This window comes from Dendronephthya gigantea, unplaced genomic scaffold (genome assembly GCF_004324835.1).
Source record: "Dendronephthya gigantea isolate DGI-Jeju-01 unplaced genomic scaffold, DenGig_1.0 000006F, whole genome shotgun sequence".
Lineage (NCBI taxonomy): Eukaryota > Metazoa > Cnidaria > Anthozoa > Malacalcyonacea > Nephtheidae > Dendronephthya > Dendronephthya gigantea.
In genome coordinates this window covers 3,902,010-3,926,827 of record NW_021163016.1, presented here as the reverse complement: position 1 = coordinate 3,926,827, position 24,818 = coordinate 3,902,010, and the positions used below count along the sequence as shown (strand labels likewise).

At 36.2% G+C, this 24,818-nt stretch overlaps 5 protein-coding genes across 5 annotated transcripts; 2 read left to right on the top strand and 3 right to left on the bottom strand.

Annotated features, from left to right (window-relative positions):
* The first annotated feature begins 49 nt into the window (after positions 1–49).
* LOC114516527 (RCC1 domain-containing protein 1-like) lies at positions 50–1,192 on the top strand. The gene has a single exon (XM_028536046.1). The coding sequence runs from the start codon at positions 307–309 to the stop codon at positions 1,159–1,161; it is 855 nt and encodes a 284-aa protein (XP_028391847.1). The 5' UTR covers positions 50–306; the 3' UTR covers positions 1,162–1,192.
* A 163-nt stretch (positions 1,193–1,355) lies between these two features.
* On the bottom strand, positions 1,356–17,518 carry LOC114516639. Its single transcript, XM_028536166.1, has 48 exons — positions 17,293–17,518; positions 16,819–16,871; positions 16,441–16,542; positions 16,081–16,191; positions 15,823–15,921; positions 15,673–15,741; positions 15,494–15,595; positions 15,261–15,353; positions 15,043–15,111; positions 14,864–14,965; positions 14,640–14,732; positions 14,422–14,490; positions 14,244–14,345; positions 14,020–14,112; positions 13,724–13,873; positions 13,469–13,537; positions 13,209–13,343; positions 13,004–13,069; positions 12,771–12,860; positions 12,550–12,684; positions 12,279–12,380; positions 11,975–12,082; positions 11,434–11,818; positions 11,042–11,206; positions 10,625–10,895; positions 10,390–10,506; positions 10,070–10,266; positions 9,634–9,954; positions 9,133–9,422; positions 8,796–9,006; positions 7,674–8,441; positions 6,953–7,565; positions 6,791–6,861; positions 6,593–6,698; positions 6,355–6,525; positions 5,980–6,176; positions 5,588–5,803; positions 5,267–5,404; positions 4,879–5,132; positions 4,719–4,737; positions 4,320–4,627; positions 3,937–4,206; positions 3,543–3,791; positions 3,160–3,403; positions 2,884–3,087; positions 2,637–2,732; positions 2,205–2,516; positions 1,356–2,012 (listed from the first exon to the last, which is right to left on the bottom strand). Exons 1-48 carry the CDS (start codon positions 17,330–17,332, stop codon positions 1,957–1,959), a joined length of 8,301 nt encoding a protein of 2,766 aa, XP_028391967.1. The 5' UTR covers positions 17,333–17,518; the 3' UTR covers positions 1,356–1,956.
* Positions 17,519–17,822: 304 nt separating this feature from the next.
* Positions 17,823–19,693, bottom strand: LOC114516724 (mediator of RNA polymerase II transcription subunit 10-like). Its single transcript, XM_028536276.1, has 4 exons — positions 19,537–19,693; positions 19,034–19,117; positions 18,827–18,929; positions 17,823–18,700 (listed from the first exon to the last, which is right to left on the bottom strand). The coding sequence occupies exons 1-4, from the start codon at positions 19,686–19,688 to the stop codon at positions 18,602–18,604; spliced, it is 438 nt and encodes a 145-aa protein (XP_028392077.1). The 5' UTR covers positions 19,689–19,693; the 3' UTR covers positions 17,823–18,601.
* Positions 19,694–20,471: 778 nt separating this feature from the next.
* Positions 20,472–22,800, top strand: LOC114516638 (protein SUPPRESSOR OF K(+) TRANSPORT GROWTH DEFECT 1-like). The gene is made up of 12 exons (XM_028536165.1): positions 20,472–20,495; positions 20,578–20,677; positions 20,753–20,801; positions 20,901–21,037; positions 21,181–21,231; positions 21,313–21,333; positions 21,409–21,490; positions 21,565–21,613; positions 21,719–21,948; positions 22,059–22,249; positions 22,472–22,548; positions 22,623–22,800. The coding sequence occupies exons 1-12, from the start codon at positions 20,472–20,474 to the stop codon at positions 22,746–22,748; spliced, it is 1,137 nt and encodes a 378-aa protein (XP_028391966.1). The 3' UTR covers positions 22,749–22,800.
* On the bottom strand, positions 22,784–24,812 carry LOC114516487 (PRELI domain containing protein 3B-like). Its single transcript, XM_028535978.1, has 4 exons — positions 24,684–24,812; positions 23,807–24,133; positions 23,540–23,642; positions 22,784–23,442 (listed from the first exon to the last, which is right to left on the bottom strand). The coding sequence occupies exons 1-4, from the start codon at positions 24,713–24,715 to the stop codon at positions 23,224–23,226; spliced, it is 681 nt and encodes a 226-aa protein (XP_028391779.1). The 5' UTR covers positions 24,716–24,812; the 3' UTR covers positions 22,784–23,223.
* Between the last annotated feature and the right edge of the window lie 6 nt (positions 24,813–24,818).

Here is a 24,818-nt window from a genome sequence, read left to right as displayed (position 1 = left end):
CACACCGTATAGGTAAAATTGCAGGCGCCTAAATACAAGATGGAGAACGTCGAAGGAGTGAAAAAAAGAAAAGAACAGTATTTTTTTGGTTTTGGAAAGTTTTTCAGCTTTTCAAGAGAGCAAAACAGCTCAAGAGAGGAGAATGAGTGTTTGGGAAGTAAATTAAGTTATACCAGTCCAATAAAGATAAATTGCTCCCCAACTTTTGACACAACCTGTGTATGTTGGTCAACTATTTTTCATTTGTGTAAGAAGACTGGCAAAGTCCATGCTTATGGTTGGTTCAATGGGAAAAAAGTTGCTGCTATGGAAAACATGCTTTTACCAATTCCCAGCAAAATCCTAAATCTCCAAGCTGACTGGGAAAAAGTGATGTTAATTTGCAATGAAGGAAAGTGTCATGTCATCTCAAACTTGCATGGTGATTGGAAAACTAGTGTTTATGAGAATGAAACGAAATTTAAAAGTGCTGATGTTGGTCAAATGCATGCAATTACTGTTGATGAGAATGGCAAAGCATATTCATCAAAAACGGACATGAATATTGATAGTTCAAAGAGTTCACCTTTGCTTTTTTCACCAATACAAATGAAAGTAAAAGTTGATGAAGTCAGCTGTGGAAAAGAACATGTATTAATATTAAACAAAACATCTGGACATGTCTTTAGTTTTGGCATTGGTACTCGAGGGCAACTTGGTCATGGTGGTGTTGATGAAGAAACCATTCCTAGACTTATTGATGCATTAACTGGTGTTCATATGAACCAAGTGAGTGCTGGTGGCTGGCATTCACTTGCATTGAGTAATATTGGGGATATCTATGCATGGGGCTGGAACAATCATGGACAGTTGGGGATTACATGCCTTCCTCCAGAGGTTCCCGAAACATTTTACACATTACCCTATATTGTTGATTTTCCACAAGAGGTTAGTGTTAACCATGTTGCTTGTGGTGCAAGGCATTCTGGAGCTGTGATGTCAGAACCAAGACAAAGTGTATTGACATGGGGCTGGGGGAAATATGGTCAATTAGGTCATGGAGATGACCAAGATAGGAACAGACCCACTGTAGTTGAATATTTTGAAAACATTGATGGAAAAATATTGGATATGAATTGTGGCCCATGGCAGACTATTGTAACTTTAGAAAGAAAGATATAATGTAGTCAATGTGGTTGCATGTGGGTGTGATCTCATTTATTTCAGCCTTTCGGTAATTCTTACTACAACATCCAACATTCCAGATCAGCTTCATGCAAATATTATTATCACAGTGCATTAACATATGGTTTTATATTGTAAATGGTTATATACCTTAAATGTATATATTTTATATACTTTAAGTGTGATATATTCTAAATGGTTATATAATATGTTAAATGGTTGCATACAATAAAGATATTAGACACACATGCAATGCAAAGTAATTCTATCATATATTATAGCATACTTTGTTTTTTTTGTTTAGTTTTTGTTTCTTTAAAGTTTTTTTGTTTAGTTTGTTTAATATTTGCGCATACCTGAAATGTTCCACGTGATAGTGATGAAAATTGGGAATCATAAAACTGAAATTATTTCCTGAAAAAATGTAGCGTTTTTGACAAATAAGAAAGTTAAGTAAACCTTTAGTACTTTTTCAGTTTTAGAACAATAGTTACAAGGCCAATGAGGCCACGAGGATAAGAACAGATTTTAGAGATCAGAAAAAGATCTTGCGTCAGAAACTTGTCAGCTAGGATAAAAAATTTAAAAAGACATTGTAAAAATCTAAAACAACTGCAAATAGTTTCGATAAAATTCGCCTGCAAAAAAGGTGGGTGCTTTCAACGGCCATGCATCCGTTTAAAAGGATATATGCAATAAAAAAGAGTTTATGGTTATATATATAGTTTGTTACATAGCGCACGATAAGACTGTGCAAAATAATGAAAAAGATTGGACTACAAGGCCAGCGAGTTAATCCACATGAGGCAGCTCAGCTGTTTGACGAGGACTGGCTTGTCCTGAAGACCCTGCAAAGAAATAGCATAAAAAACCATCAATACATTGAGTTCACTTCCTGCAGTTGATTTTGTCTGATATAACCTCGATTAAACTGGGTTTTCTTCAGAGAGTGGACAACAAGGATGTCCTTGCTAAAGTATATAGCCTGTTTCCTATTTCGGTTTCTTCAACATTATTCTATAACGAAGGTTAGTTATAACCTGAAGAAAGGCGTGCTTCCAGTGGTGCAGCGTTCCCAGGAGTCTTGTCGACAGATCCCTGGTAGTTTTCATTCTGAGCGGTCATGGCAACGTCTTGTTGGATATTTCCATGTGAAACCTTCGTCTGCTGACTAAGATGACGTCGGAAGAGGAGAACTCCAATAATGACGACGATCAAAAGTACACAAAATACAACAACAAGAATGACAACCAAATTACTTTCAACTTCTTCAGACTTGGTCTTAGCACTCGTCTCATCCGGGGTCACGCCAGCCATGGTCGTGCGAACATACTTCATTGTTCCATTCTCGGCTAAGCAAGAAGAGAATAATTTGTTACAAACAAAACGTGGATGTCACCATTCCTGTAGAGTTCAATAAACTGTCTTTTGTAATAAGAGGAGTGTAGCAGTGTAGTATTAATTAACCGCACCTGTCAGTTGCTGATTGTTGAAGAAAATTGTAAATTTTCCATCGTTGACAGCGAATTGAAGTTTGGTCAAAGAATAATTCATACCAATGTCAGGATCTAAAAAGTTTTTTGATAAAATTCAGATTTTTGACGAGCGAGTGTTGCCAAGGACGTTAACGAAAGGTAATCCGTGTAAAACAACTCTGACAAGCAAATGATATCAGATCAGATTTGGCCATTATCAAGCAATCTAATCCTTTCAACTTACTTTTTTCAGGGGCCAAAAGAATAAATTTGACCAGGATACTTCCAGGAGTAATGGTAACGTTTAAGATCATGGAGCGATCAACCGTCATCGTATCAGCAAGTTCATCTTCAATGACGTTCAATAGTTTTTGTTTTGTCTCATCATCCCGAACAACAACCTTGTAATCTGCGTCAAATTTGAACTCAACTTTGGCAACACGGCGTTCTAGAGAACATAGAATCATATATATTAACATGGTTTTTCAACGGTTTTATTGAAATATACCACATAACGCACCATTAGCGGCTGTCACTCTATTTCCGTTAGTTGGCTGTGATGTTGGAGCCTGGGTAGTATTAGGTTGTTGGGTAGTTGGTTTTTTGGTGGTTGTAATAAACTGTTCGTCACTCTCATGAATTGTGATATAACCAAGTTTTGTGCAGCTGCATTCAACAAAGACAACGCCATCTTTAGTAAAAGATCGTGTTCTTTGGCATCCTGATGTTGACCACTGATCTTCGCTCTCACTCCAGATCACACACTGAAATTACAAAATGATCCATTTTCGATGACCATTCTGCTTTGTACAATTTATCACTCGTGAAATGATAGACAGAATAACGACAAATCTCTTAAATCCTAACTTAAATCCTAACCCCATCCTGAATAGCCAATCATACCTTGTGTCCGCTGCTTTCAGAAAACCCAGCGTGCAATGGTACTTGGAAGAGAATGGGTTGCGAGATATTGACTGGAATAAAGTCCTGGGTCTCCGGGTTCTTCAACTCAAGAAACAAGACATCACTCATTCGCACAGGAGATTTTACAGCCGTGATGAAATCATGAGGGTACTGGACCATCGCTGCACACAGACCATTGCAGAGTTCATCCGTTCCAGAACAGTTCCATTCGTTGTACATCTGTTTTATCTATTTGTGCAATGGAGAAGCGGTATTTTCACCAAAATAGAGATTCGGGTAATTGAATCAGGGCTGGGCGGGACAACGATTACTGTGTTAGAAATATTCAATTTGGAGCATTTGTACAGCTGTATATTAAAGTGTGGAATTTTACCTCACTGCCAAACTTAACAAGTGCGCTTTGGTTTAACATTGAGCAGTTGGTACACGACATATTTATGAATGTTCCGTCTGCATTATCCAAGTAATTCATATCGGTCTTGAGGATGGCAATATTCGACAACGCCACAGACGTGTCTCCCAAAGGCAGATCTTTACACATGTTAATCAAGAGACTATCAACTGATTGTAAAAAGTTTTCAGTGTTGTTGTTTACAACTGATGTATCAATGAGATTCTCAAATGTTGCTAAAGTGTCTTCGATCTGAAAATTCATAAAAAAAATTATTAATTAGGAATTATTAATTCAATATAATAACACTTAAAAACCAATAATCAATTGGTTCAATCACATCTTCCGGACCGTATTTTATTCACCTCATCAATGGACATTCCTGCATCGTCATCGTCATCATCACCACTCTCTTCTTCAACGGCACGTCTTCGTCGCGACTTGCCACCAGTCTTCTCAAAATCATCTCGGCGTTTCACTGTTTTAGAGACTGTCTCCTCGACGGCACCACTCACTTCATCCGCCAAAGCTTTTTTTGTGTCTTCGTTTTGAGGTTTGGTATTTCTGGCGAGGGCAAACAGGACTTTTACATCCGCGGTCCCTTCTTTGCGTTTTTCAGCCAAAAGAACGACCAGCACTTGCGCAGTGTTTTCTTGAAGTTCATTCACTTTGTCTGCGAAACATGAATAAGTCAAATTAAAGACACAATAAAACACTTTTCTTCCTGAAGGTCGAAAATAAGGCAAAAAATGAACTAGTTTTACCTTTAACTTTTTCTTGACCCTAAAAATGAAAAATATATAAGACTAATGTATAAGAGATAAGACATAAAAAATATACTTACTTTTTATTATAATTTGAGGTCGGTATCTTGCATAATACAAAACACTAATATCATGATTATTTGAAAAATAATTTACTTACTTTAGCAGTGGATGCAACACTAAGGGCAAACACGACAAGAGCTGTCTTGTCGCCCTCGTTCTCGTAGTTCGTCATCGTCTCCTCAAAACTCTCGAAATCGCTCGTGTTAAGTTGTTTAGGACGGCTTTTAATATTGGTTCTAGACTCAGATTTTCCAAACTCGTTTGAGGCAACAACAACAATAATAAGATCATAATCATCATTATCTTCTCCTGGTGGCATTTGAAACTCTACTGAAGCTTCGGTGTTTGATACTAATTAACAAATGAGAAAGATTATTAAATCGCTTCTTCAAAGTACTGCTTAATTAATAGAGGCCATCTCACAATGAGAAGATATTTCTAAATATTCTAAATAAGTCGTCACAAGGACATTTAGTAGAACTTACCGAGCAACATACGTTCTCCTTTTTTGTTTTCGGTGTAAAAACTGTAGGAAATGGATGAATTGCTAATGAATTCTTCTGCAACAATACTGAATGATGTTTCTGAAGAAATACCCTCAGCAGGTTCGGCTGTCAGTAAGCCTAAAAACACAGAGTGATAATTATTATAGCGCAGTTAATATATTATAATTAATATATGACAGTTAGTATATGACTTTTAATACATGACAGTTAGTTTACGATAGTTAACATATGATGGTTAATATATGATAGTTAATATATGCTAGTTAATATAGGACTATCACAAATTTGCTGTAATCTCACCTCCCTGAGGTGGACTGGGAGTATCAATCAATGACGTGCTCTCTCCAACTTCATCAGGGGCGTCAATGTGATATGCGCGACATCTTATTTTATACGTCACACCAGGTGCTAAGTCTTTCAATGCCAATTTCAATCTTCGTCGTCTAAAAACCATATTCTCCCCGCGTGAATTTCCTCGAACTTTGCTCTTGTCTTGGAAATCAATGAAGCCATATCCTGTAAGAATAAATAAAGAATTCCATTTTTCCTGTTCTATTTTCAGCTTATTTCTTTGCAAAGTGAGGTGAAATATTGCGATTAATCCTTGAACAAATGTATTTATGTTACCACATTCTCAGTCATTCTCAGTCATTCTCAGCCACAACCACAGCGAACGAGAGTGAAATACTCACCTGACTCAACAACACCTTCACAGTTGAACGATATTGGTGAATTTGAAGACGACTTGATAAAAACAATGACGATAGGCTTTTTTCCATCCTTGGGTTTTTTAATCGTAACTGTGGGTGGAGTTCCCGGAGCAATTGTGACTTTTACTGATGACTCACTTTTATAAGTTCCTCCGAAGACGGCAAGCTTGAAGGTGTAGCTGAATATTATAGAAAAAAAAGAAAAATCATGCTTCAAGTTCATGAATAGTTTTACTGTTTGTCGCAGGAAGACACAATCATATTGGTTAGTAAGACGTTCTGTTTGGGATCACACTGCATATTTCAGCAGTTTCTCCGCAGTTTACATGATCTATTAGTTATATTATTCATACTTACGTTTTGTTTGATTCAAATAGGTTTGCCTTCATGTTAAGAGTATCACGATCAGTGTCATTCATTAATTCATATTTTCCATCCTTGGTTTTCACCAGACACGGCATGTCATCGTCATCAACACATGAGAAAATGTATCTCAATTTCCCAACACATTCCGGTTTACTTATTTTTCTGTAAAGAAAGAACGCATCTTTCGAGGTTGGAAGATGATAGAATGACAAAAAAAAAATATAAATACCTGGCTTTTAGTTTGAAATCACCACCAGAGGGAACAGTTCGGTCACCTCCTCTTATTGTGTACACCAAATCTGAAGCTTTCGTTGTGATGTTGTAGGTCAATTCAACTAAAGAAATGAATAAAAGAGATTTGAAACTAAGCAGAGATAACAGAAGAGATTATACGAGATGGGAGGAGGGAAGTTATAGAAACAGGTACCTTGCAAATCCGGATTGCTGTCAGGATAAACGCTAATAGAACATCGGTATTGTACACCGCAATCCAAATCCCTGAAATATATTAAACAAACTAATTTAATACGTTAAAACAAACATTTTATGTTGCATCAATGCAATTACTACAATAAAAACTTTCACTAACCTGGATAATAGTATTAGTTCCGGTTTATTACTAATTAATAATTCGACCATAGGATCACAACTCCAAGAGTATTGTAGTTTTGAATCTTTAATACCCTCTGGTATTTTGGCTACAACCTTTATGCGAAACTTTGCTCGTCTCATATCAAAAACAGTGGCTTTGGTGATAAATCTTACAGAAGGAATTTCCTTGTTTGAACGTCGTATGCTATGTTGTGCCTCAGGACTTGAGACTTGTCCGTTTGACACAACAAGTGTCAATACATACGTATACCCTGCAAGAACGTTGGTCTTTGAAATCTTGAACATACATCGATCTTTAAATAGAACTCGGAGCGAACGCAAGTCGGCTTTAACCTCACTGCTCAAGCTACTTTCATCATCAACTCCTTCAATACTGAACTGCCAACTGCAATTATAACGTTTGCCGGTGTTTTTCGAGTTTTTGGCAGTGATTCTAATCCCATGACTTGAGCCAACTTCTTCCGGGCCTGTTATAACTGCAGTCGGGATCTCTTTCGGTGGAGCTTTAACAGTGACAGTGAGTTCCCCTGAAGGTCGGCTGAATCCCTTTCCCGCCTTGATGACGTCATTTTTGAAAACGAGTCGAAGGTCTGAAAAAGAAAATAATCGTGATATCTTGATAAAAGAGTGCGCACTATATTGTCGTCAGCGGTAAGCATTGCATTAACGCTGAATAAAGCTAAACTAGAGTAGATTACCTTCATCAATTGCAGCCCCAGGTATACGAATATACAGCTCGTTTGCTTTCTTGAAATTACAAGAAATTTTCCGCTTCCCTGCCAAATCTTTTAGCTTTTTCATCGTAGCTTCATTAAAGATTTTCTCACATCCACGGATATTTTTCACTTCTCTTTCAAAGATTATAGAAATCGTCTTGGCTCGATTGTTTAGTGTGTACCTCATGATATTTACGGCTTCGTCTTGCACTATAACTTCCACGTAAGACTTCGAAATACCTTCGTTTCGGTCAAATGTGATAGAAATTTTAATTTTTCGGCTTTGTTTTCTGCTAACATTACATTTGCATTCAGTAGGACTGACAAATATTGCTGGAAGTGACTCGTGTTTTCGGCCAGAACCATCGCTGTATATACAAGAAAGTGCCTGAGAATCCATAAAACCCTGTCCAGTTATTGTAACTTGTTTAATTTCCTCACTATCAACGTCGACTTCTCTTGGATCAACCCTGGAGACAATGATTTTTTCACGAAGAACAGTGACTGCTTTCTGCAAAGCATATTCCTTCCCAGAGATCGTACATACTAGGTCATAAACTCCAGGTTTATCAACTTTTTCAGCTGTTAGTTGCAAAGATTTCACCGATACTTGTAATGGAACGCGGACGTCGCCAAGACGGAGCTCACAAGTTGCGCCACTTTCTGAGAAACCACTTGCTTTAATTTTGTAAACTATCTTTTTGCCAGTTTCATGAGATTTTGGTGAAATTGCTCCCAACTTAATACAACCTATGAATATAAATACGGATGTGCATGTTGTTATGTTACAGTATATCATCATTGTGGTGTATGTTAGGGATGCATGGTATGCGGTTGATGGTATACAGTATGATGTGTTGATGGTATACAGTATGATGTGTTGATGGTATACAGTATGATGTGTTGATGGTATACAGTATGATGTGTTGATGGTATACAGTATGATGTGTTGATGGTATACAGTATGATGTGTTGATGGTATGAATGGTATGATGTTTGATATTATGCACATCCAATGCGCTCTGTACATCCGAGGATATCCGAGTTCCGGACGACATGATGAAGACTTCATGTACGGAAATCATATAGCAAATTATTTTTTACCTTTGTTAAACTGTGGTGATTCTGGATCCAAGCAATTATTGCATCTATCCCATTTTTTCTTACTATTAGGCACATTATCACATCCAACACATGTTGAATTATCTCCCCCACACACGCCACAGGCATCTTCACCCGCCTTCTTGTCATGTGAACATACTTTACAACGTTGCATTCTCTTTGTGCCAAGACACGTTCCACTGCAATCAGTTACCTAAAATAGATTTCAAAACAATATTCTTATTCTAGTTTTCATGCTGACGAAATACACCAGGGGCAAGTGAGTGCATTGATCGCAGACTACCTGGGATAATCAGAGATATATTAGGACGTTAATCACCTGCTTTCCTTTGGATACACATTTCTTGCATTTTTTATGCATGATGAAGGATCCCTTACAAATTCCTCGGCAATCTTTCCCAGCAGATATATTTTTGCCTGTGCTACCAAGCACACATATTTTACATTCGTTCCAAACCGCATCAGAGTCGGTACGACCATCACATTTCACACAAGTTTTCTTCCCACATTCACCACATTCATTCTCAGTCAAACCAGAACCGGGACGACCGTCACAGCCTTTTATCTTCATAAATGTAGTTAAGAGTTGAGAACTGAGAGAACTGCTTCCTGCAATAAAATTGAACATGACTTCATTTATTTGTTAAAAAAGCGTTCTTAAAATAAATTAATCAAGTTTCTGTTCGTGTCATATTTCGCTATCTTGCATACGGTCGTCAATAGAGGTCTTAAGATGTTAACAACGGGCTATGGACTTAGATTGAAACGTTTTCATCGACTTGCAACTGCTGAGTATTTGTCTTGGTTATCAGACACAAACCTTTCCAAGAGATGTTATGAAGTCCAGATTCCAAACCGTCAGATTGATCCCACAAAAGAAAACGTAACATAGTCCTCAATGCTTCACGTTCGCGCCAAACTGAATTGTTTTTTGCTGGTTTAAATCTTATCTTTCGAGCAGGTGTCAAAAAAAGCAGTTCTGCTTGGTCGCCTTCAATTGTTCCTTTATTGTTAACATTTACAGCCATCTGAATGTTCTGCCAAACGTCATTTTTATCACGATATTGCCATTGTCCGATTTCAGATCTTCCTCCCTTCACCACAGCAATCCCGAGGCTATCACCGTCTGCGTCAGTGCCAGCTAAAATATTTATGCACTTTGCGTTAAAAAAATAGATCGGTGCAGTCGCACCATCATTAATTTAGTAATGATTGCATTGGTGTCGTTATATAGTCAAATTTTATAAAATTTATACCTTTCCCTGCGAATTTTCCAACCGGAAATCCTTCATTTGCCAAATCGTTTTCCAGTTTATGAGGCAGGGGGGGTGCATCAACAATAATCCTTAGTTTCTTTGGGTTTCTAGGATCGATGGGACGAGGCATTGGTCTGTCATTCACATTGGCAATGTTGATAATAAGCTCCACTCCTTTTCCAACACCACAAGAATTTCTAAGAAAAATTATGATATGAACTGAATAACGTCATTTATATACCTTCAGCAAATTGAAGCTCTTGCTTCTTACGTCAGTACAATTGCTGGGTTTTTTTCAAAATCTAATATTCTCAACTCACTTGAATTCTTTGCTCTCTGGCGGTAAATCAACAGGGAAGACAATGATTTTGACTATACCAGTTTCATCTTTTGCAGGTCGAAACGCCAGCTTACTTCCAACATCAAATCTCTTTGGACTGAAGAGAAATAAACATAATCATTTGGTTGCCCACTTAAGTTCCATCGAGGAGCTGGGTGGAGCTCTTGGTTGTAAATACGACTAATTTTTGCCGCAACTGTTGTGTAAATACTTACAATATTGGTAGTAGTCGTTTATCAGAAAACCCGTCTTTATCAAGTTCCTCTTTCTGTTCCATTAACATATGTTTACTATTCAACATGACCATAATGCCGAGGTTTGAGCCAACAGAGGAAGCTTTCAACATCTTGGCGTATTCATCAAGTGTTTTATTAGGCACAAACTCGTTGTATTCATCAACAAGGTTTGATACAAGATTTTTGAGTGGCTTTCGAGTGACAGAAAAAACATCATCAAAATTGAATTTCAAAAGCTCTTCCTCCGTCGCTAGAAAGAAAATAAGTTTAGCATAAATTGTGTTTATTAATTGCTTAAGAATGGCTGAGAGTTGTTATAAAGTTTTTCTACAGGCTAGTTGACACATATTTTATGAAATTATACGAATCAAATCGATTAAAATCACCGAATCATACCTGATAATTCTTTCTTCACTTGAAGTTTTGGAACAATGCAGGGGAGGATTATTATACCAAAGTATTTTGATTGATCGTTAATTTTCACTTCCACACCTTCAAAACCATGAACTGAAAAGTTGGCCGGAAGAAACCTGATGCTGTCTCTTAGAGAGATCTTGACTCCTGGGGAGAAAAAATATTGTAAATATATTGTAAAAAATTACACAACAAATACTGAGAAATAAAGCAAAGATTAATATAGATAAAACTAAATAAAAACTGGAGTAGTAAAACAGTTGATTTATTGAATCAACCTTAGATCTCAGACAAGACCGTCTGCTAAAACAGATCTCTACATGGCGAAGCTTTTAGCATGACCACGAATATCAATCATCACAATAACAATTTACCTTTCTTAACAGAACTCCAGGTTGCTTTTGCACGACTTCCTACGGTACTCTTCTTCATCTGCCAACGACCATCGACATTACCTAGTGTTCCTTCAAATAAAGCCTCCTTAAATTTCAGACGCTCTCCAAGGACAAAACCACGATTATGCTCTTCAGCAATGTTGCCATGTATGGTACCAAGAAAGAAGTAATTATTTTTGTCTTTGGGAGGTTTTTTAGAGATCGGAAGAGGTTTTTCAGAGATCGGGAGAGGTTTTATAGAGATCGGGAGAGGTTTTCTAGAGATCGGGAGAGGTTTTATAGAGATCGGGAGAGGTTTTCTAGAGATCGGGAGAGGTTTCTTAGAGATCGGGGGACGTTTTGAAGATTTTGGCACGCAAGACGCCTAAAATCGAAAAAAAACATTCATAGTATTTGAAAATAAACACATGCACAGCACTAGCGTGTGTAATATCAATTTGATTAAAAGTTACATCAATTATTGTTTTGTGTCATTTATTCCAGGATATTTGCACAGAACAACGTGATTAAAATAACCAACCTCTCCTTTTGGACACGGATCACTCGATAAACTGGGTTGACGTGTTAACGGACCTTCATTTGCGCATTTCTTAGCTGTTGTACAAACTCTTAATGCTTTGCAAAATATCTAAACAAAAGAAAAACATTTTTTAGTAGACCTATCCTTTGCAATTCTCGTTGAAATCAGCATGAAATCAACGTTAAACGCAAGACGCTGTTATGAAAAATAAATAATTCCAAATATCTTTAGCTACGAACTGTCTTGGCCACCTTATCACGATTCAATTAATTTTCGAGAAAGAATATAACATAACCATCCTTACTTCGCCTTTTTTACAGTTCGGGGGTGGTCCAGACGGACGAAGGGTTGGAGGACCAGGACATTTCTCCCGCGTTGTACATTCTCCAGTCGCCTTGCAAAATATCTAAACATTCAACACAAGTATAAAAATAAGCTTTTTCGACATGCGTCTCGACCGAGCTACATTAGTCCTTCTACAGGGTTATCAATGATAAACGAATATTTTAAAACAATATTTCTCGGAATACGCAGTGATTATTATGCATAGTTTTTTTATGTTATCAGTAAACAACCTCATCTTCAGAACAATCATCTTTGCGGCAACCTCCAGCTGCACATTCTCCATTCCTTGGACAATATTCTTGACCTTCTGGACACGCGCATGTCTCGTCTTTGTCAATACATCGCATTTGAGTCAAACATTTTTTCTAAGGAAAAAATTAAAAAACAAACAATCACTATCGTGTTAAAAGATGTCTTCAGTGAGACTGAAGCAAACTCTTGTTATACTGACCTTGGTATCCGAACAGTCACATGCGTCTTCATCAACGGTAATGTTTGCGCAAGCTGGCATCTTAGGATCGCGTCGAAATGGACAGAATTTCTAGGAGAACGACCCAAGTATGAGAAAAACATTCTAAGTTTCCAACTACTGGACTCGTGGTAAGCAAAACTGAGTATTAAACATTTAGTTTTTCATATATCATGACAAGCTGTGACTGTTGCATGATCTCCAAAGATACTCACAGTGTCTGCCGGGCATCCACAATCTTTTTCACCAGAAATACAACGATCACGGAAAAGACAGTATTTCTAAGAAAAATAAGCATGTTCTATGAGATACTTCAACCCGTTATTGGGCTGATAATCAACACAAATGACTCAGTTTAATTTATTATGCTTGATACTATAACAAAGTAAGACTTCTTCAAAATTTGAGTATTCCTCCCACCTCTCCTTTCTCACATAAAGGACATTTCTCTCCCTTTGGTAAACATCCCCAGATATTTTTACAGAAGGTGTGGTCTTTAGGACAAGGGCATGTTTCTGTGCTATTAATGCATGTTTTCAGTACTCCACAAGCGACCTGAAATTCAATTATACATTAGATTATCCATCTGCATCCGGAAAGACCAGAAACGTGTCCTATAAGCTGATATTTTGTCATCTAAAAGACGTCCTTGGAATTGCAGCAAAAAGATCGCGACTTACTGGTTTGTCGTCTGGACATTTGCATAACTCGTCTCTTCCAATACATTTTTCTGAGAACGGACAGTAACGCTAGGAAGAATAATAGTTATTGAGCTTAAAGTCAGCTAACATACGGTCAATAGAGACGGGGGTATAGCAAAGACTAAATTATCTTCGATTGGGCATGGTCTTACTACATTAAGAAACCGTGGACCTGCACCATTTTTAGCGTTAAATAAATGAAGATATCGTGATAATGAACTGAATGAAACAAACCTCCGCTTTCCCACGACACACAGGTGGACATTCAAATCTGTCTTTCAACTTCCATTTTGGCATACATCTTTCTTTTGAATCACAATAAGTCATATTCTCCCCACAATCACATTTTTCTTTTATCTCAATACATTTGTCTTTGCATCTTTTCTGCCAAGAGAAGAAACCAATCATCGAAAATAAGGAAGACGTCGATTATGAATAAGATTTTGTTCAGTATTACCTGATCATGCAGTTACCCATTGTTTATTCATGCACCCTTACCATGGATCATTTTACTCCAAAGCAGATATTACCTGGTCATCTCCACAATCAGGACGTATATCGTACCAAGGGACTTCTCGACAATTCTTTGGGGCTGAACAATTTTTGTAGAGGAGGCAATAGATCTATAAATTTAACAAAATATTTTTTTTCTCAAAACAAAATTACCCAAACCAGATATTATGTTTCTTTTTATTCAACTCCAGTTGTTTTTAGTTGTCGCTGTCTTGGTAAATGAAAGTTGAAGAAAACTTACGAGATTTTTCTTTTCACAATCCTTTTTCTTTTGTTCTAAATCTGCCAATGCTGCGTCGCATTTTTGTTTAGTTGTACAACCGCGAATAACTTTGCAAAATATCTGAAATAAATTTTAGAAATGTGTTCAGAATATTCACATTACTTTTCTATACTCTGAGAGTTCCTTGCACACAGACCTGGCCATCTGGACAAGCTTTATCGCACATCTCTTTCGTAGTACAAGATTTATTCATGGGACAGAAGATCTAGATACGAATTCGACAAAAGAAAGTTAGTCGATCCAACAATGAAAATCGTAGCCTGAAAGTTATTTCTCCGATGACTTTTCAAAATCTCTATTGTCTCTATTTTGTAGTACAACAAATGAAGATTATTGTTTCAAAATCAATCTTACCTGGTCATCTCCACAATAAGGACGTATATCGTCCCAAGAGCCTTCTCGACAATTCTTTGGGGCTGAACAATTTTTGTAGAGGGGGCAATAGATCTATAAATTTAACAAAATATTTTTTTTCTCAAAACAAAATTACCCAAACCAGATATTATGTTTGTTGTTAGTCAACTCCAGTTGTTTTTAGTCATCGCTGTCTTGGTAAATGAAAGTTGAAGAAAACTTACGAGACTTTTCTTTTCACAATCCTTTTTCTTTTGTTCCAAATCTGCCAATTCTGCGTCGCATTTTTGTTTAGTTGTACATCCGCGAATAACTTTGCAAAATATCTGAAATTAATTTTAGAAATGGGTTTAGAATATTCACATTACTTTTTTTATACTCTGAGAGTTCCTCGCATACAGACCTGGCCATCTGGACAAGCTTTATCGCACATCTCTTTCGTAGTACAAGATTTATTCATAGGACAGAAGATCTAGATACGAATTCGACAAAAGAAAGTTTGTTGATCCAACAATGAAAATCATAGCCTGAAAGTTATTTCTCCGATGACTTTTCAAAATCTCTATTGTCTCTATTTTGTAGTACAACAAATGATGATTATTGTTTCCAAATCAATCTTACCTGGTCATCTCCACAATAAGGATGTATATCGTCCCAAGAGCCTTCTCGACAATTCTTTGGGGCTGAACAATTTTTGTAGAGAGGGCAATAGATCTATAAGTTTAACAAAATATTTTTATCCTTAAAACAAAATTACCCAAACCAGATAAGATATTATGTTTGTTGTTAGTCAACTCCAGATGTTTTTAGTCATCGCTGTCTTGGTAAATGAAAGTTGAGGAAATTAAACTTACGAGACTTTTCTTTTCACAATCCTTTTTCTTTTGTTCCAAATCTGCCAATGCTGCGTCGCATTTTTGTTTAGTTGTACAACCGCGAATAACTTTACAGAACATCTAAAATCAATTTTAGAAATGGGTTTAGAATATTCACATTACTTTTTTTATACTTTGAGAGTTCCTCGCATACAGACCTGGCCATCTGGACAAGCTTTATCGCACATCTCTTTCGAAGTACAAGATTTATTCATGGGACAGAAGATCTAGATACGAATTCAACAAAAGAAAGTTAGTGGGGAATATTAACCATGAATAGAAATGATTTCACTTTTAGTTATCCGTACTTGGCCGGTTTCACAGCTCGGAGGTGTTCCAGACGGACGAAGAGTTGGGCCAAAACATTTCTCCTGAGTTGTACATCCTCCAGTTGCCTTGCAAAACATCTAATAAATAAATAAATTCAAAGATTAAATAAAATCATAATTAACACTTCGAAACATCTTCATTTAATAGTTCTGTATAGCGGCCAATACATTACATCAAATATTGTTTAGCGTTATTTTTTTTCAGGATGATATATTTTTATTTCACGAGAAACCAACCTCTCCATTTTGACACTGATTATGACGTGGTTGACTTGGTCGTTGTGACGTTGGAACCCCCTCCGCGCATTTCTCAGCTGTTGTACAATTTTTCAATGCTTCACAAAATATCTAAACAACAGAGCAAAATTTTAACAGATCATATCTCCTTCGTAATTCTCGTTCTAATACTAACGCATTAAAACATGAATTATGAAGAATGAGGTTTAAAACTAGATTTGGCCATCTTACCACAGACCGACAACATTTCCTTTAAGATTATTTCAGAAATGTATTTTAGAAGAAGTGTATATATGAAAGTCACGCATTTTTCAGATAGCTTTCTTAAATAATTGACTTTGTCATGCAGTAACTGCTTACCAGACTTTTCGCTACACAATCCTTTTTCTTTTGTTCTAAATCTGCCAATGCTACGTCGCATTTTTTTTTAGTTGTACATCCGCGAATAACTTTACAGAACATCTAAAATTAATTTTAGAAAATGTATTTAGAATATTCACATCACTTTTTCATATTGACTTGACTGCGATACTTCCTAGCAGCATCTTTTTCGTAGAATGGTTTATTAGACAGAAGATCTAAGGATTTACAATTTTACGTGCATGAATTATGTGTATACGTGCAAACACAACCGTATATAAAATGTGTAAATTAAAACTTATGCAAGCGAAGGAAACTTGCAGTTGGACAGGTCATACTGAGTTTTTATGCAATATAAGGAAAAAGATTGAAACAAACCTCTCCGTCTTTACAATTTTGTAAGGAAAACACCCAGGCGTCATAGACACAAACTACAAAAAAAAAGTTATAGCTATTGCAAAAGACAGATCCATTCAGGACTTATTGAGTGATCAGGAAATCTGTGTTTAGCAAGCTATCGTTGCACCTCCATCCTTTTTGGGTCAGTCAAAGTCGTCCTCAACTGACCAGCTCAATTGTTTACCGTCACTTTCAGACAAAGCATCTTCGCATGTAACTTTATTTATACTAGATGGATAACTCTATCAGTAATTCTAAACTGTTCTTTCTACGACTTTCAACAAGCATTTTTATATCAACTTATTTCTTTCTACACTTGTGAAAGAACCACTTTTTCGCTCTACGCAAGAAGATTGCAAGCTTGCCATCTGCATGGAATAAAATGCCTGCGGAACGCGATGGGACACATTTTTAAATATAGTTACAAATCACATGCCAAATAATTTTACTCACCAAGAATTAGCAGAAACGTCGGGCTCAAGAACCAGCCCATTTCTGCGACTCTTTTTCAAGTCAAGGAACTCTATTTTTTCAAAATTTTGTCCGGTTGCATGAGAGACAGTTGCCAAGAAGATTGCTTCGTTGAAGTGCCCGCAGGATATTAACCGGTGTTAATAATTAATATCCGCACGATAAATCGAATATCATTGGTTAACTAATCTTTGTTGTAGCGACAATGACAGGTATATGAGAAAACAGAGAACCCACATAGAAAATCACTCAAGACGTATCTTGTCTTATCTGAGTAATTGAAAGAATTTTAAAGGCTGATGTATGCATTCAGTTAGATATCTGATAAAATCTTTTTGAGAAAATTAATCTGCTTTGTTTGTCCATGTTGAGGATAAAATATTTTATATAAAAACACCTGCCTGTCTAAACCTCGTTTTAAATTAAGCTTAACTTCCTCCTCCGTGAGAAAAAAACCCCGTCAGGTGGAATTCCCTCTAGGATATATTTTAATTGATGTCAAACATATATTGAAGGAATATGGGATAATCTATGCACATGTTACAATAAAGAAAATTATTTATAAAATAACATGTGTGTAACATGCGTTCTGATTGGTTGAAGCCGCCAATGTTTGGATCAGTCCATCTAAACACGGAAATTTAATTCGCGTATGGAAATTAAACTTGGAACAGTACACCTTGTTGTTGTTATTTTTTTGATGGCCTAATTTAAACACTTGAGAATGATTCTTGAGTTAAGAACAGCTCGCAAAATCCCTCGCCTTCGTTTTGTGCTTTGCGCTTTTCTAAACTGTCGCAACACTCCCGCGTGTTTGGATCAGGCCATCAGACACGGAAACCATTAAGTAATTGTTTATTAAATTAGATCATTTCTATGTTACTATGGTATCATCATCGCCAACCTGACATTTATTATTTATTAAGTAAGACCAATTAGTAGCCAAAAGCTTATCAAAATATTTTTTTGTCAGTGAACGTGTCCTATTAGGATACGTAATTTACCTGATAATGTTTCATCCACACTTTCAAAATGTACATATACACTTTCAACGTATTTTTTGGTATCTAAGATAAGATATTTCCACATAACAGACATGAATCATTATCAAAAATACGCGAGTTTTTATATATTTCTTCTTTCAGAGTTCTACCAACCATCAATGATATTTGCTGTCCACTCCACCACAGTCTTAATTGGTTCTTCTAAGTACACAATCTTTTATATTTGTACACATCATGGCATGGAAAAGAATGTTTCTTTCACTAAACTACATTCTTCCTAAGCTGCATTACCTATCTTCCTGGCTGTCTTCTACATAATTTCTGTATTCTAACATTTCTTTCGGAAATTCTTTACTAAGTTCACTCATTAACTCTGTCTTGAAATTCTAAATAATTCAAGATATTCTAATTACAACACATCAATAAATGAGAAAATGAAAATTGCACATTTAAAGAAAATAGGACACAGAGCTAGCAACTAGCCATTTGTAATACTGGAACAATTTTTTTACCTTGTAAGAGTCAATTTTTCCCTTAACTTCTTTATTCTGTGCCAGAGCTTTTTCTAAACAGTCTTTTGTATATAACTGTGGGTTTTTTCCTTCATCAATGTATCTGTGAAACACATAATCAATGCTTTCATTAAAGCTGCAATACAACCCTGATTGATAATAAGTCAACCAGCAGCAGTACTTTGTTTGTTTACATTTTGAACTTACGAGAAAACATCCATGGGAACTTCAACATTTTGAAAATCATCTTTGCACTTCTCAATTTCTCTTAGGTTTTCAACCACGGATGTTCTGTCAAAGTTATAGAAACTGACTGTAAATATTTCAGTTCCAATATAACCAAGGAGCAGTGTGGACAAAGCGACAAAAGAGACAGTCAGACAGCCAGGTTTAACAGCTCAGTGACCTGGTCAGAACATCATTTTGAACCAATAATCTGATTAGACAATCATATTCAATCAATAATATAATCAATTAATTGTGTTCAACCAATCAATTATGCCAAGAGGACTGGGGGCAGGTAGATGCAGTGCTATATCAGTTTGTTTCTGGATATGGTCAGATCACTATATTATACTGTACAAAGGATGATGTACAAAATGTATAAAGACGTAATAACGAAAATAACACTTGAAAAAATATTGTCTATTTTTAATTAAATAATACTAAATACTGTACAAGTAGTACAACTAATAACTAATGTTTCTTACATTTTTTGGTTCAAGACACCTTGACTGCCAGTCTGAAAGTCACTCACGATAATCCCAATTTGTCTTGTCGTTTCAATGAACTGTTCAATGGACTGTTCCAAAGCTTCAAAGCGATTTAATCCAGTCTTTCCTTCATCTTCAGCGGCAGCCATATTAGAAAATCCTTTCTTTAACTATGCTTCCACATTCAAGCACTTGATCTCTTTGGAAAATACGGTGACAACTTAATATGAATATCTAAAATGTTTTCTTTATCGTTGCTTTTTAACGGTCTCGTCGCGTGTTTATTAATTTCTCGGTTCAAATACTTACCCTTTTGGCCAAACCTGTATAAAACGTGTTCTTTGTTTTAGATATAGCAACAGTAACATCGTAGGCAAAATTTTCCCCTAAAATTTCCTTACAACTCTGGTGTAGTTGTCATGCGCAAAATGCAAAAACTGGCGTTCTTTTTTTCTTTTTTATTTTCAAGCATATTCGAGTCTTCGAAACTTTCATTTTCTTTTTTTCATTCAAAATAAATCAGAATGTCTTTAAAGACAATATATGAAGGCGAGTAGAGTTCATTTAGAGCTGTTTTGAAACTGAACTTCCTTTTCGCAAAAAAGATAACGCTAAAGTCTTTACTTTCTGGCTTATTTTTCTCGTGTTTTTTTACTGTACGATTGATAAAAGTTTTTTGTTTATTTAGGAGCTGTCTCGTCGTAAGTGACTGATGCCAATAAGAAATTCAGGCAGTGTTAAGTTTATGTAGAATTTTAGATCAGTAATGATGTTTTTTATAAGTATTAAATGCAGCAGTCTTAAGTTGAGAAACTATAATTTTCAGGATAGAGGATGCTGCAAGCGAATGTCAGAAAACAGAAAATGTTGATATCAATAAACTTATTTCAAACTGTACCGATTGTATGAACAGCATTGACGCGTTGTTATCTATGGAGCATGATTCAATAAGATTGGTAAACAAACTTTGGTTTTCTCAACTGTTTCATAGCGGTCGTTATATTATTAACCCTGCTGAGATTGAAAACTCTCTTTCAGACAGCTTTAGAACAAGTGAACAATTCATTACATCACCACACGAAACTGCTGGTCAAGAAAAAAGAACAGTTAGCTTCTGGCTTGAAAATCTCTTCTGAAAGTAAGGAAATATACGATTATCAAATAAAAATGACTACTCGAGATTTATTTCTGTTCCATTTTACTTGATACAAAGGGGATGATGCTAGTTCAAATGAAAAGGATGGAAGCAGTCATGAACGAAGGTTCGCTTAAATCACAAAGTTCAAACAGTCTAGAAACAAGACACAATGTTTGAGTGTTACATTATATCACGCTTTTTTATATGTATAAATCTCGTATAGTCGTCGTATTGCCATAGAAGACACCATCATAAGCAAGGGTCACATCAGCTTTGCAGATGTCGCTGGATTGGAACAAGCCAAGAACACATTGAGAGAAGCGATTGTTTTACCACTCCAGTATCCCCATTTCTTTACAGGTCTGAGAGAATATTTTATTGATATATACTCAGTTGTACATGATCTAGATCCATCCTTGTCTATCCAGTAATACCCATCCTTGTCCATCCAGTAATACCACTCATATCCCAGTATTTATATCAAATGATTCCCCCCAATCCAGGTGGCCGTAAACCTTGGAAACGAATTCTACTTTATGGTCCACCAGGCACAGGTACAGGAGTGGTAATGTTGGATGTACTTCCATTCAGAGTTGTGGTGAAGTTTACTGATCAAAATTTCATTTTTTTCATAGGGAAAACACGTCTAGCACAAGGTGAAGATCTGATGTGCAAGTTATGTGGAACCAACCAAGTCATTTTTTCATTTTTTTTCCTTTTATCATTTGCAGCTGTTGCATCTGAAATTGACTCGACATTTTATTGTGTCTCAAGTGCTGATCTAGTTTCTAGTTGGGTCGGAGAGAGCGAAAGGTGTGAAGGTGGTTGTAAATTACCAAGATTCAGTGATGATTCTGTATAGAAAACACTTTCTTTCATCCTCCTAGATTGATAAAGGAACTGTTCAACCACGCGAGAAAGAGGGATGGGAAATCAGTGAGTTATCGTCAGTATGAACACGATTTTTCGTCAACGTTCCACGGCGCCTGATTAACTTCTAATTCTATTTAGAATGTCAATTTTCATTCTCGAATATTTCAGCTGATCTTCATCGATGAGATCGACAGCATTTGCAGAAAAAGAAACCTGAGAGAGGAGGAACACACGAGGAGAATAAAGACTGAGCTTCTGAAACAGATGGAAGGAGTGGATAGTTCTTTCTCTAAAGATGAAAGAATCTTTTTCCTCTGTGCAACAAACTGTCCGTGGGAATTAGACACCGCGTTCTTGAGACGCTTTCAGAAACGAGTCTACATTCCTTTACCAGACAGGTAGAAGTTTTGAGTAGATTTTTAGTTTTCCTTCGTGGTAACCCTTGATCAATAAGAACTGATGTTTTACCAGGATCTCTTGGAAGAAAATGAGCGTTTATTTGTTGTAGAGAAGCGAGGAGAGCGTTGATAAAACTTCATGTAAAGGAAACTGTGACATCATTGAGTGAATCAGATTGGGAGAAGCTGGCTGGTGAAACTGAAGGATTCTCTGGAAGTGATCTCGCCTCGTGTGTCTCTGATGCCATGTTTGAACCATTACGAGAACTGCGAGATGCACATTTCTGGGAAATGACAACAGGTACATAAAACAATACAGTTTCTGGTAACTAGGTAAGATATGATATCCGTCACCGAGTACCTCACATCTTCACAAATGGAAGTTCTACGGAACGATGTTTATCTTCAATAGGAACGAGACAATTTTCATCCTCCTGTGAAAACTTCATTGATAATTATGGTGGTTTTTTATAGCTAAGATTGACACAAGATTTGACCAGGTTTTACCTCATCTTTGTTTCAGATGGACACTATATTCCATCGCCCAAGAAGACAAAAGGTTCTGTTGAACTTGACATTGGGAAAATGTCCCCAGCGATGGTAAATGAAAAATTAAGTTTAATGATCCAGTTCGTTTACTGTTGACCTACAACGTTATTTACGTTTCTTTGAAGGTTCAACCACGAGCAATATGTCTGAAAGACTTTCTTAAAGTGATAAGCAATAATCACAGGACAGTTACACAAAAAGATTTGGAGAAATTTGAAGAATTCACAGCCCATATGGGGCAAACTGGTTGACATACTGCTCTAAAACAGGGAAAATATTTGCACATCAACATGTCTCTTTTAATATTAATGTTAAAAGTTTTAGTTAAAACATTTTAAATAAATAATTTACCTTCACAAAGAAGAACTATGATAAGTCTATGACAAACTATGACAAAGACGTTTAAAGGCAAAATTGGCCAGGAAACACCAGCACCCTGTAAGTTCATGTCTGTTGAATTCAGGGTGAAAGCCCCTGACTGTGTATTACTGGTTATGTTAGTAATAAAATAATGTTAAATTAATCCACATTTATACTGAGTTCATGGCTCAGTTTTTAAATGTCCTATGAAAACTCCTGACTTCTTTCCCATCCTATTGCTTCAAGAGAAAAATACCACCAACAGCACCCATCCACACTTTTGGCATCATCTAAATTACTTCCAAAGTACTGTGCAAACGGCCCTAAACATGCTCTTTGGTATACATTCTTCATTCTTTAATTCTGTCATGAAGTAGACTGTTCACAAAATGCTGTATTTATCCTTGCTGCTTGTTCCAACCCATTTTTAGCACCCTGTGCAATATCATTTAGCTCAGAGTTTATGACAGCTGTTGCATGTTCAAATTCTGTATTAAGTTTTGTTGTAGCCTGTTCAAAACCTGCAGCTAAATCAGATATTTCTTGATTTATCACTCCAATAACATGCTCCATTGCTTGCCTGCCCTGGAGGAAAAATGATAGGAGTGTTAAGGGTGTGCCATGCAAATAGGTACACAAACACTAATGAAAAAATATATACAAAAAAGAGAAAGGCTCTTACTTTTCTGGAATTATTCTCATATGTGTCTGTGATTAGTTTTTCACAATAACTACTAAAACTTAAACCAAAAACAGTCACAACTGCTTCTTGTTTCATTAAAGTTCTGAAATGAGAAAGATTAGAAAGATTATAATTTTGAGATAATGATTTAGACACAAGTTGAGAGATAATCATCTCGTTAGATTGATAATTATCTTGGATTATTGTGTAATTATCATGGATTATTGTGTAAATAAGAATAACTATTGCAAAATGGAAATATCTTACGCATTCTCATCATCCGGATGCTGTGAATACTCTAGATTTTCTTCAATCCCCACAAGTCCTGAGAATGTTAAATTTCTGCCTTTTAAGGTCATTGTTTTGGCCGTTGGGTCAATAACTGAGTGTTCAATGCCATAACACATGTCTTGCAGGCCCAGTATGTATATAGCCCATGAGGGTAAGTTCCATTGAGTACCCATAACTCGTTTAGTAACAAGACGCCCCTCATTATCTACATGTCGGTCAATGACATCAATAGCTTTTACATGAGGATTATAATCGTTAGGATATTTCCTCCAAACAGCTTGCGTCACTGTCTCCCAAGCATGTCTGGAAAGAAGAAATGTGAATGAATTTTTTAAATTTATTTTCTAACTTTGCAGTATGTTGTATCATGAATAGTTAGTGATTTTATTATCCATGGTTGTATATATATGTATATTCTCTCTAAACTACTGTTACATTTTAAATTGATTAGGACATTGAAAAGTAGAATAATTTTACATATTTCTAAGGAGGATTTAATGAGTAAGATTTTTAAGCTATAAGTGTTTTATAATTTTGAACGTGGCAGTCCAAAGTTCACCCACAGATAATTTCAAAATGATAAAAATTATGTTAGACGCATTCCCAATTTTTTGTATGTTGTAGAGAAAACAATCTCTTAAATGCACATCACGACGTTATATTCAGTAGTCATATGTACAAATTACATTACACTTCGGCGTTTAAAAGTTTACCTAACCATAAAATTTCTGTCAAGTGTAAAATACCTAAGCAGCATGGTCCACTGACAAGTGTTAAATTCACTAACCTCTAGTGTGCATAAAACCTTTTTTGCTTAACAAGGTAAACAAAAAGATAACGTAGTATTATTTACCTGAACGTGTGAGTTGTAGACCAAAGTTTCATGTCTTTTATAAAGGTTTTTTCGGCAGAAATTCCTATCCCACCGTCTTCTTATATAATTTCCTGCCAGCTGGGGTGACGCAATAGTCACATCCACTGACCTCAT

Coding starts and splice junctions, on each gene's coding strand:
- LOC114516527 (XM_028536046.1), top strand. CDS start 307: ATGGAAAACATGCTTTTACCAATTCCCAGCAAAATCCTAAATCTCCAA.
- LOC114516639 (XM_028536166.1), bottom strand. CDS start 17,332: ATGGGCTGGTTCTTGAGCCCGACGTTTCTGCTAATTCTTG. Junction 10,267..10,389: donor CCAGAGAGCAAAGAATTCAA/GTGAGTTGAGAA, acceptor AATTTTTCTTAG/AAATTCTTGTGGTGTTGGAA. Junction 7,566..7,673: donor TGGGGCTGCAATTGATGAAG/GTAATCTACTCT, acceptor TTTCTTTTTCAG/ACCTTCGACTCGTTTTCAAA.
- LOC114516724 (XM_028536276.1), bottom strand. CDS start 19,688: ATGGCTGCCGCTGAAGATGAAGGAAAGACTGGATTAAATCGCTTTGAA. Junction 19,118..19,536: donor GGTGTCTTGAACCAAAAAAT/GTAAGAAACATT, acceptor TAACTTTGACAG/AACATCCGTGGTTGAAAACC. Junction 18,701..18,826: donor GAAAAATTGACTCTTACAAG/GTAAAAAAATTG, acceptor TGAATTATTTAG/AATTTCAAGACAGAGTTAAT.
- LOC114516638 (XM_028536165.1), top strand. CDS start 20,472: ATGGAGCATGATTCAATAAGATTG. Junction 20,802..20,900: donor GGAAGCAGTCATGAACGAAG/GTTCGCTTAAAT, acceptor AATCTCGTATAG/TCGTCGTATTGCCATAGAAG. Junction 22,549..22,622: donor GGAAAATGTCCCCAGCGATG/GTAAATGAAAAA, acceptor GTTTCTTTGAAG/GTTCAACCACGAGCAATATG.
- LOC114516487 (XM_028535978.1), bottom strand. CDS start 24,715: ATGAAACTTTGGTCTACAACTCACACGTTCAG. Junction 24,134..24,683: donor TCTACAACTCACACGTTCAG/GTAAATAATACT, acceptor TCTTCTTTCCAG/ACATGCTTGGGAGACAGTGA. Junction 23,443..23,539: donor ATGAGAATAATTCCAGAAAA/GTAAGAGCCTTT, acceptor TTTTTCCTCCAG/GGCAGGCAAGCAATGGAGCA.